The 12,367-nt window shown below is 32.5% G+C and overlaps 1 protein-coding gene across 1 annotated transcript in view; it reads left to right on the forward strand.

The window, feature by feature from the left end:
• Positions 1 to 11,692, forward strand: part of Stet (stem cell tumor) — a 336,681-nt gene extending 324,989 nt beyond the window's left edge. Inside the window, exons 8-10 of the mRNA XM_076386383.1 lie at positions 2,845 to 2,957; positions 6,698 to 6,853; positions 9,923 to 11,692. Coding sequence (XP_076242498.1) covers positions 2,845 to 2,957; positions 6,698 to 6,853; positions 9,923 to 10,164 — 511 coding nt within the window. The 3' untranslated portion in view covers positions 10,165 to 11,692. The remainder of the gene's footprint in view (positions 1 to 2,844; positions 2,958 to 6,697; positions 6,854 to 9,922) is intronic.
• The last annotated feature ends 675 nt before the right edge of the window (positions 11,693 to 12,367 follow it).

Raw genomic sequence — 12,367 nt, forward strand, 5'->3', positions numbered from 1 at the left:
TTAAATATCGTAAATAAATATTAAGAATAAATGTTTAAATGTTTGAAGTGTCCATCTAGAGAAAATTCGTGACAATCAAAAATTTTCCCCCGAAACAGAGCAAATTTAATTTAACACATTTTTTTAAACGAGCTATAGTGTAGAAAATTACGCGTGAAACTTCAAAATGAATCATCCTCTATGTAAAACTAAAAGTTCATCATTTTCCTCTTACTTGTCCAATATTTTATCGACTGTTAATTAGTTCTTGCTTGGAAACTTGTCTTCTCCTTTCCATTCGATAAACGGCTTGGCAATGAACCGTTTGAATTTTATCGAATAATTTCACGTTTGCGTAATCGTCGACTCTTTGACACGATTCGTTGCATCGTGTTTAGATTTGAAGAGGCGACAAGAACGACGCGACACCCATGAACTTCGAGCGTCTCCATGCCTCCTCGACATCCGATCGAATTCTTCAGTGCGTCGACCGCATTGTAACTAAAGACGCGACCGTGCTCAGACTCGTCGGGGATGTAAATTGTGCACTTAATAGGCTCACGTTTTACTCGAACGACTTAGCTTGCATGTCAGGTCGAACTTAGGTCTGAAACTTTTTCTCTGACGGAGTTTTTTTCTTCAATATTCGCCAAGAATTTTCATTCCAAATGTCCATCGACTTTCATCCAGAGATGCAGTTCTTTCGTAAATTACTTTCTCTGCTGCGACAGTTGCAATATTTGACAGCAAGTGTTGTATTCATGCAGTGTAGACGTGATCATTGAATTTGTTATAATTACCTTAGTTTGTTATATAGGGTGATTCATAAATTTTGTCCATAATTCAGGGGGATGAATCTACTCTCTCAAATAAGTAAAAATGACATATGAACATATAGTGGCAGACGAAAAAGAATTAGAAAGTAAGCAAAATGTAAAGACACTTTAATTTTATAAAAAGATATTGTAGAGTTAGTGTTCATGCTATGTGGAAAGTGGAGATATTCTAGAATAGACTCTTACCAATATAAGGTAAAACATTTAGCGTAGAAGTTACTGTGCTAAGGCTACGTGAAATTTCAAAGTGTCTTTTTTTCTTTTATCTGCCACCAAATGCATCATATACTTTAATTTTTGAGTTATGGATAATTAAAAAAAATGTTTTAAGTGTCTTCCTCATGCCTTAATAATTAAAGCATCAGTAACAGTTTTTTATTAGGAAAAGAAAAGTAAGTTTTCTGTGTGGAAAGAAATTGTGGAAAGCAGTTTTTTTGGAACCATGCTTTCTTCCAGCTCGACTAAATGGGACTGTTTATCTTCATTTTTCACGGAGCGATCTTCAGGAACTACAGCATAATGTGCCCCTGGATATCAGACAAAATTTGTGGTTCATGCACTATGCTGCTCTACATTATTTTCTTCGTACACTGAGAATATTCCTCAACCATACCTTTGCAAACCGCTGCATAGGACGAAGTGGATTCACTGCATGGCCATCATGATCTACTGATGTCAACCCATTACACTTCTTCTTTTGGGCTTTTTAAAACGCAAGTGAACAATGTGTACCATTTATGAAAAAGAATACAAAATAGATTTGGGATTATTTGAAGAGTATCTGGTACTTTTAAGTGTATTTGAAATTCGATGCTAAGTTGTGCAATATCGAATGTCGAGGCACGAGGCAGTCACTTCGAATATTTTCTTTAAACATACATAACTTGATAATTGAGGTGTATAGGGTGCTTGATAATATGTGTCAGAAATTTTAAGGAGTAATTCTATATGCTAATAAAAAACGAAAATTGCATTTAAGGCTTCGTTTGGCTATAAGGTTGAGTTATTAATTGTGGAAAACGTACCTAAAAATGCACGAGAGTGTGTCCGACTTGAGACCTATTCTACTGCTGGTCTGCATTAGCCAGGTCAGACACAGCGAAATCAGTAGAATAAGTCCCCAAGTCAGACACATTTCACGTATATTATAGGCATTTTCTCAACAACTAGTGACTTAAAAACAAAGCCTTAAACGCATGTACTACGTGACGTTCTTCATTTTCCTCCTATTGCATTCTATTTACGCATATAGAATCACTTTCTAGAATTTCTGACACTTATTATCGAACACCTTGTATAAGAAATATATCATATGGTCATAAAACTTTATTTATTTCAATGTGTAGATGCACCTCTCGAAGTATGAATATGCATTTATGAATCGCCATGTTTAAAAAACTGACAACCAGGCAGTCGAGATCGACAGAAAGACGGTTACGGTTATAGTCACGGTCACAGTCAGTGAGAGTGAGAAATAAGCCTGAGTGAAATTTGTGACACAATTTGTAATTATCATAATTACGAATCATAACTCACAGTTCATTATCGAAATTTGTATATTAATTTGCAAAATTTGATTACGTTTGTAATTCGACCTTTGATCCTTTGCATTCCACGGTGAAATTTATGTATACATGGAATACATAAAATAAGCTCATAATAATGAAAATTTAATTGTGGATATTAATGTATTTACTTGAAGAATAAAGTCTTAAAAACATTCTTTTCATTCATTAGTTAATACTTATTACTAGACTGTCTATTTCAAACATTGATTACTCTTTCGTTTAAATAACCTACCTCTAATAAAGTAATGCATAAAATAACTTAATTTGTAAATAAAATGTAACCTACTGGATTGATGCAGGTTAGACGAACGTAAGATACATGTAGGATATATACTGAACGCCTGTTTCTATAAGAAAAGAAAGTGTATACACTTTTTATTACCAATTTTGACCTATCATACATATCAATTATTTAAATAAAAAAGAGAATTGTTTTAAAAATGTCTGTGCTTACGTTTCAGGTGGCTTCACCTGTTATTTAACCTAGGAGTGCAAGTGGTTGTGGGACTTCCTCTGGAAATGGTGCATGGAAGCCTAAGGATTGCGGCGGTTTATATGGCTGGAGTTCTTGCGGGTAAATAATGAGCATGCTTTACAAAGTTATATTTTAATGTAAAAAGTACAAAGCATTTTCTAAGCAAAGTTCGTTCAGTATCCACGACCACACAATTAAACATAATTGAATGTAATAAATCAATAAACTTTTACGTCGTACATTGTACGTGCAAATGAAAAAGAGATTTAGTAATAGAACAGCAGAGTGGCAATTTGAATACAGAATTTGGATAGCTCGAAATGCTGCCCATTGAAATTTATTTTGTATACATACTTAAGGATCAAACACTGCTGATGAAAATTTCTAGTAGGTTCATTGGAAATATAGTATGCCTTTAACACGCCTCAGCTGATACAAATTACCTATACTTAAGACCTGGGAACTTTGATTGGTGTCATTTTTATAAAGACCTAATAAAGCGGAGCTTCATATCTTATTCTCTTTAATGGCTAACTTTGTTTTTCTGCTTCCTTACTTTTGAACGCAAAAGTCCGAAAATATCAGTGAAGCGTTAAATTGGGAGCGTGAAAATCGTCTATCATCTAGGGGAGAGCTACTTTTCGAAACTTAAATCTATAATTATGAAGTGAAACAGGAAACCCTGTGGTGGTAACCCAATACACATATATTAATATTGTTTTGCATCGTATTACATACTAATAATTATATCGAAAATTGTAGTAATATCGACGTCTGTAATGAACAGGTCAGATTACCATTACTTGTAAATCAGGATATTTTACCTAATATCGAAGAGATCAATTAAATTAATAAACAATACAATCGTAGTTAGTTGATACCTACAACAGAATGTATTAAAACTGCTTTGCCTTTTTGCAAAATAAAAGTACTGTTTTATTGTTCCTTCTCACTCTTTGCAATCTAGTTTTCCCGTTTATTAAGTATAATAAATTGATTTGATGTATACAATGATATTTAAATAAAATTAAGTATATATTATATTTTTTTATTGTATTCATATTACAATTTGTCTCGTCGCAGTAAACTACAAAAAAAGTTGTGGAGATTCTCTAGAAGATCGTTTCTAACAGATCGTTTCTAAGTTATTAATTCTTGAAAAACACTTGAAGTACCCGAGAAATGCGTCTGACTGGTCTTATTCTACTGACTTACTCGTCTGACGCTGCGCTGACCTGGCCAGTGCATGCTGGCAGTAGAAAAAGTTCCCAAGCTAGACACTTTTCGTGCTCATTTTACGTATACCTTTAACAATTATAACTTGAAAACGAAGTCTCAAATGTAATTTTGTTAGTCTTTTTATTCGTTTTATTTTTGCATCTAGAAACTTTCTTCTAGGTTTCTACTACTTGTCGAACATCTTATACAGAGTGTACTGTAATAAGTGGGTTCTGAATCAGTCCCTGAAGGACTGATTTAAAATTAATAGACTGATTTTAAAAATAATAAAGAAAGTTCATATAAACTTGTCTTATTTGACCTTCTTTTCGAGATATATGAGGATACTTGTAATCCTTAATGTATTTTTATACATTAAAAGGTCTGCTGAAAGTGTTGAAATATTTTAATACAAAATAGAACAAGGGTTTGAACGAATTCGAGGAATATCAAGGAATATTGGAAAAGTAATCACATCGATGACGAGGCGTTTCCAAAGATTGGTTGAAATGCAAGGTAGTCATTTTGAACATTTTTTATGAAGGTAATCAGATACTAAATGACAGAACACAAAACTTGCTATATCTCGTAAACAAGGTCAAGTAGGACATACGTTTATATGAACTTTTTTTATTATTTTTAGATACTACATCAGTCCTTGAAATGTTGCATACTTATTATCCTGTATAAGTATTTACATTTTATTTTATCGACATGTTGTAAATTGTTTGTTTCAAATTGATACAAGGCAATAAAAGAAATTTAACCACACCATTTACAAGTATGACACTGTTAAAAAATGTTTCCCATCTGAGATATAAAAGTATAATTTATATATAAATAAGTGATAATTATTAAATAAAAGAAAAATTGAAAATTTCAATTTCAGCGTAGCACACCAATGGAATTCGTAATTGCAATGTTAATCACAATAAATGAAAAATTTGATTGAATCATAAATTTTCACGAAAGTAAGAACTAACAATGTTTGGTCACAGAATGAACAATTTAATCTTCTTGTCTAAATGTATACCGCAGATTTTGACTTAAATTGCAATAGATGCACATGTTGGAAACATTACTTGAAGTTTGTAGTATAACCAAGGCAATTTCTCTCTCTCCTTTCTTCCGACAGCCTGTCTTTTGTTTCGTCCCTCTTTCCCTGAGGACGTACAGTGGCGACAGCTTGTCTGCGATATCATGCAGAATTAATTTGTATGCATCGCACTTATACCGATATTATACGATTTTAACTACATACACGAAGTGCAACGATATCTATTCCCTAACATTTTTTTCCTGAAATTATTTTTGTTTCCTGTTGTTTCTTTTGTTCAATCTTCAATCTTCACTTTGTCTCATTTCTTTCAATACACAAAGTCGTCATTTTTAATCTTAGACAATAGACTCTTGAATAGGACAATTTTATCTATCATATGTTTTATAATGCTCTAATCAAGTAGTTTAACAGATAGAAATTTTTGTTTTCGACTTGTCACAGTTTTCTCGCAGGGATGTTGCGTATACTTATCTACTTATTATTCGTTAGGTCGAAAATACAATTAATTTCTCCATCAACTTCTTATAATGTTAGTGGAGTACATATTTGTATAATTTTTATTTAGCTTTAAAATATTATCTGCGTTATCTCTGGTCTCGTCCTCGTATTCGTTCTAATGTTTGTTCAGGGGGTCCTCGCCTCTTATTCCATTACTTTCGCGTTCCTCTTTGTGAATGCATCTACGTGCCTTACACTCACCTTTTAAATGCACGCTCTATTTTCTCGTTTCGAGCAATACGGAATGCATAGCTTATCTTTGCAACTACCTTTCCACTTTATCTGTTTCTTCCTTTTTTATATTTTTCTTTCCCTCATCTCCCCTGGCATCCTACGATTATTCCTTCGATTTTTTTTACAGAAAAGTCGATGAAAAGGCTCGGCTAAGAAAATTTATTTTCCTTTGAAAGACAGTTGAGCTATAAACTTCAAGTACTTGGTTATTAGCACCTGTAAATTGTTAAACTTCTTATACGTTTACTTTGATATTTGATATTATTTTGACAAGAAAATTCTTTACTCTATTTTACACGATCTAATTTATATAGAACAATCGATATCAACGAGCTTGAAAATTTCAAAAGCAGAGTCACACCTATATCAGATTCTCAAAAAATTCGAGTTAATATCTTAATTAAAATCTAGTCTGCAGAATTTATATTTTCGAGAAGATGAAACGACATTAAAAGAATTTTTTCAATTTAAAATAAAGGTATGAAAAGACACAAGTTTATAAGACAGTATTCAAGTCAAAAACTAAATTGCAAAGATGGAACTTAATTTGGAACATTATTTTTGCGATATTATGTTACAATCCGCGAATACAGTACTTCCTTGATATAAGCTGACTACTCACTAACAACTTAATAATGCATGTCATGTTTCCAAGATCAATGCATACTGTTCATACTCACGATATTCCACCTTGATGTTATTCACTTTAAGTAATTTCAAACTATAACGAATGTAACAACGAGAATATAACAAGGAAATACTAGATTATTTTATCCCAGAATTAAGTACTATTTTTGTTATTTAATCGATTGTTTTGTAATGTTTGTAGGTTCTTTGGGTACGTCGGTGTTTGACACGGACGTGTACCTCGTTGGAGCTAGTGGGGGTGTTTACGCTCTTCTTGCGGCTCATCTAGCTAATGTCTTGCTCAACTACAACAATATGGAGTTCGGTATAGTCCGGTTAATAGGTATCTTTGTCATTGGTAAGATTTCAAATAATTTTTCATTCAATCTTTTAGTATATTTTCTTTCACCATATTCTTTCAAAACGAAGCAGATAGCCGATGCTCTTATGACAACAGTTAATGTCCTCTTAAAAGGTTTTTCTTTTGCTTCAGTAGCTTTTGTAATATCAGTTTCATATTGGTTCTATATTTGTTCTATTTCTGTTCTAATCTTGTTCTGTTTCTGTTTTATTTCAGTTCTGGAACGGTTACTATTATATATGTAGGTTCTATTTCAATCTTTAAATTAGTTCTCTTCATTAGTTTGCAAAACTGTTAGAACATATTAAATCATCCCATATATAGTATCACTGGAAATTATTTTACTTTTAAAACCATTCATGTTTAATATTATATTCAATTATTATTGATATACAGGATACTATTTTCTATAATAATTTTTTATCCTTGAGATTATTTCTTAAATCTTTTTCTGAAAGAAATTTTTCTCTTTCGAATAAGCATGTGAAAAGAAGAATGACAATACTTGGGGCGGTCTAATATATGATTTTTGAAGTAAGTTGTTAAATATTTTAAGAATTTACTTTTAGGAATCTATTTCCATTAATAAGTTTATTTTTATGAAATTCTATTAAAAATTTATGTCTAAGAATTTTAATTATGATTTTATTGTAATTTAATCGCATTATTAATATTTCGTTAATCCTTTTTACAGTCATTTTCGAGCGATGTAGAGATGAAATAAATTTCAGTGCTGAAAGTAATCGTTTCACACTTACTTTCGTTCGTGGAATTGCTAAAACCACTTTTGGTATTTTATAGGCCTCTGGGTTTTATTATTTTTTCCATTCGAATGTAGTAAAATATTACTAAATGATTTTAATCGTAGTTCTTTCAAAAAAATTTCATACTCCATTTTCAATTCACTACTGCGTCACACTATTCTGTATTTTATTTTGAACATGGATAACATGTGAATTCTTCAAGAAATTTTTTAATTCATTATCTTTATACGTCTTGTATGTTACCATTTTCCTTCATCAGTATTTGTTTTACCCTCATACGTATTCATTTCATTCTATTATAACTATGCAATAAATAATTCTTCGTGTATAGTAGGTGTACACTAATATACCTATTTTAATTATAATTTACCTATTCTAATTAAAATTTACACGGTCTGTCGATAGAAAATGCAAAAAGAATATGGTGAATAATTTGTTAAAAATACGTAAAGGGGAAAGGTGATGTGAAAGGTTAAGGATCTTTTCATTGCGAACAAATTTTTCTCCCTTGATCAAATACACCTCAATTCAAATTTCTGCTATTTTAATGATCACGAAGATAGATGATCGAATTTTTTTTATGTTTTAAAGTAAAATTTGTAATGCTTTCTCAAACATATTATGAAGTGCTGTTATAATTGTCTGATTTCTGTTTTTTTCTGCATGTGAACATATATTTATTCAAGTACAATAACTTAACGTGTCAGGTATGTATTTTTTATTTAATATTGTAACATAGATTTTTAATTTTCTTATCATGTATATGAATGGGATATAAAGAAATTTATGAATAGGACGTACCTTATTAGACTGTCCCCTTCAAAACCGTATTAGAACTTGTATTTTACAAATGTTTGATAACAGGTGTCAGGAATTATAAGAAATGATTCTATTTGTTAACATAAGAGGATAATCAAGAATGTCAAAATTCTGTTCAAGGCTTTGTTTCCAAGATATTAGTTTTTCAGAAAATGCCTAAAATACATGTGAAATGTGTCTGACTTGAGAATTCATTCTACTCATAGCGCTGCGTTTGAGGTGGCTAATGCATGCCGCCAGTAAATAGAATAAGCCCTAAGTGAGACACACATGAAATGCATTTGAAGTGTATCTTTTACAACTAATAACTCGCAAACGAAATCTTAAACGCAATTTCAGCATTCTTGATTTTCGTCTCACTTTAGCACGCAGAATTACTGCTTCAAATTTTTAATCTCCGTTATTGAAAACCATGTATAGCCAAATTACAGTCAGCTAGACCAGAATTGATGCAAAGTTTTTGACAAATAAGTACATGAAACATGTGGTGTCCTTAAGTCTTTTTTTATTCATTATGCCTTATAATAACTCATTAAAATTATCTATTAGGATTAGTCTTTTAGTCTATTAATCATGTTAAGATTACATGTAATTACTTACATTTCGACTCGTCATTTTTTAAATTCTGTTATCTGTGGTTTAATTAATACAAGTATAGTTTTGATTAATTTGAAAATTATACTTTATTTAATGAAAAGATTAGTTTTTATTTTGCAGTCTGAGGATTACTATTTGTTTCTGAGTATGTATAATAAATTTTTTAAAGAATACTTTGGCAATGTCGTAACATTTATACAAATTAAATGAAAAATAACAATACTGTAATTTTGTGATATTTATAAAGGTAATACTTGAAACAGATATTATTGAGACATATTCGACTAGCATTTTTTGCGTCCCCATTATCTCGAGAACAGCATTTTTTGATACAGGTCGCTGATTCGATATTCATCATATGGTCGTTAGTAATCAGCGATGAAATGACGAATTTTCATCATATGGTCGAATGTGCGTTAATACTACCTTGTTTTATTATACTGCTGCATCCATAAATATCTATGTTCCATTCAATGCAGCCAATTTATGAGAGGGACAAAACACAATTAAAAAAGAAAAATACCTGACAAATAAGCTACTTAGATATATCTAATAATAAGCTAATTATTATTATCATATATCATTATACCCAGATATAGAATTCTCTAATGTTAAAATTAAAACGATTCTTTACTATTTCTCTTATTTTGTTTTAAACAAAACTGTCATTCCTAAAATATTCCTTACTTTTCAGTAAACTGTAATCCTTATATCATTCTCAACTATAACAATCATGGCTAATACCTACACTGTACAGTTGATGCTTCGTAAAGATTCACTAACAGAAAAAGGAAGAAAAAGAGAGTACCCCTTTCATGTCATCTCTCCTAGCTTGGCTCTATCATGAAGGATCTTTTGTCTAAAAGAATCTCTATTTAATTTCCAGCTAGCGCAGATGTTGGATTCGCAATCTACGATAGATATGCCGCAGAACAAATGGGTCCACCAGTATCGTACGTAGCGCATTTAACAGGCGCACTGGCAGGGCTAACGATCGGTCTTCTAGTACTGAAGAATTTCGAGCAAAGACTTCACGAGCAACTACTCTGGTGGGTAGCACTCGGCGTTTACGCAGCCTGCACTATTTTCGCAGTTATGTACAATTTGATGCATCCAGATTATCCATGACGCGAGGTCAGCTTCGCGTACGGGCAACCACGAAATACGTAACGCGAAGCTGAAGAATGCCAAACCGAGAAGGAACAAAGGGGGATGAAAAGACAGAGAAAACGTGCAGACGAAGCACCAGGAAAGAAGTAGAAGAAACAATTTTGTGGGCAATTTCGAGCGACAGTTCACGCGAAAAATGAGAAATAGCCGCTACGTGTGTGTTCTGTATCTTTCGAATGGATATCGAGCAAATGGAACGAGAATATTGATCGAAGAAAAAGAAACGCTTCGGTTTCTCGGGGGAAACGAAGAGATAGTGGAACTTCTTTGTTTAGAGGAATTTAAGTTATTAACGAGTGAAATTTACCAGCAGAGGAAATAAGAATGAAAAATTGAGAATTCTCGAAACAGAGGCGTGAAGAGGATTCCTTGTAATCTAGTAACTTGTGAAAAATTCTGAACATACGTGTATGCGAATTTTGGAGGAAACACGTGCAATGGTACGAATTGAACGTGAATATACAGAATATAGAAAAAAAAAAGTATGTTTATACTGCGAGAAATAGTTTCAGACAATTTTTGAACAGAGTATTATAATGCAAACAGAGAAAAATATGTCTGTGACTGTTAACTGAAATAATGGAATGCATTTACTTCGTTGCTCCTACATAAATACAAATTAATCGCATAAAAAAACTTGTTTCTAAAACGACGCTAATTTAATGAACAGGCAGAGTTCTAGAAGTACAAAGAAGATAAAGATTAAAGTTAAATTCTTTTCTACTGCGGAAGAACGCAGGTCGCGAAGAAACAAGAAGAAACAAACAAACGAAAAGTTCAGAAGAAGATATACAAAAGAAGAGTAAAATTAGAGAAGAGCATTGCAATTGAAAATTGCTTCGATTTCTCGTACGTAAATGCTATATCGGATATTCAGTTGAGTCGTTGCAGGCTGCAAAATTGATTCAATAATTAGCCATCGCGCGTCAAGACATAATTAAGGAAACAAAATTGATTAAAAGAACATATCGGCCAGTATTAACTAAAATTTCATGTATAGTGAGCAACAGCTAAGAAAGAAATGAAAAAGGACTAATGGACAATGATCTTGGTACAAGATATTGTTTTTCCTTTGCGGTGGTTGTTACAGCATTATTTTTCCGCGTTTGAAGAGAGCAACCTAAAGGATGCGCTGCAAGAACAATCGGCCAAAGAGTGCAAGAAGAAATGTGAGAACGCATTTCAACCGCATAAATTATAATCGAAGGACTGGTTCCTTTCCTTCGAACACTAATATTCTTCTACTTTTTTTTTTTATGTAACCAAAGATTCAAAATACCTCTAGGAATCCCCACACGGGATTCATGATAGATCGAAGTAAGAATCGTGTTGTGGGAAAATAGGATGCGACGCGTCGGTTTGTCGAAGGTGAAGGAAGAAAACCGAGAAAGTAGAAAAAGCAGCATGAGAGCTTTATTTTATGAAAAATCGACGAGTAAAAGAGAGAAACATTCTTTCTCATGCGCTTCAGTGTTTGTCGGTCGCTTAGAAGAGCAAAGAAACCAAAGAATTACATCGAAGGATTATATTCGTTCTCCTTAGTTATTTCGAATTCGAATTTTCGCAGAAAAGTGGGCAAGAAGCAATGAAAATAGGAGCGAAGGTCCAATGGCTCCCAGATACAATCTGACATATAAAATAGAATAATTTAATGAAAATACTATGAGAAGCCTTTTGTAATGAAAAGCATTAACGAAGAAAAATTTTATCTCAAGGATGATTAATGCCTGATGAAAAACTAGACAGCGTACTGCGCAAATAAATGAAGAATGGGTCAATGTACCACTGTTATCGTTACAGTTTGCTTCAGCAGGTTGAAGAAATTTAAGTTAGTTTAACTTTGCTTGATTAATATCTACTGCTGAATATTATTGGGCTGGCCAGACAAGACGGACCATCAGAGAGAAGGAAAAAATGAAGACAAATTAACAGTGAGAAAGTAAGCGATCTAATCGGCCGAATCGAATCGCGTCCATTAAGTGCAACAATAATTCTACTTGAGGATTTTTCAGGGCATTTACGTAATCAAGACGAAACGCAGCACTCGTTACGTGAAATCTGTTTATGGGAAAGATGAACCGGTTGTTCCATTATTATAATTAATCGCTCGTGTTAATATTGCAGGGGTGATTAGTCTGCGCCTAACTCGTATAAAATGAAC

This window comes from Calliopsis andreniformis, chromosome 10, assembly GCF_051401765.1.
Source record: "Calliopsis andreniformis isolate RMS-2024a chromosome 10, iyCalAndr_principal, whole genome shotgun sequence".
In the NCBI taxonomy this organism is placed as follows: Eukaryota; Metazoa; Arthropoda; class Insecta; order Hymenoptera; family Andrenidae; genus Calliopsis; species Calliopsis andreniformis.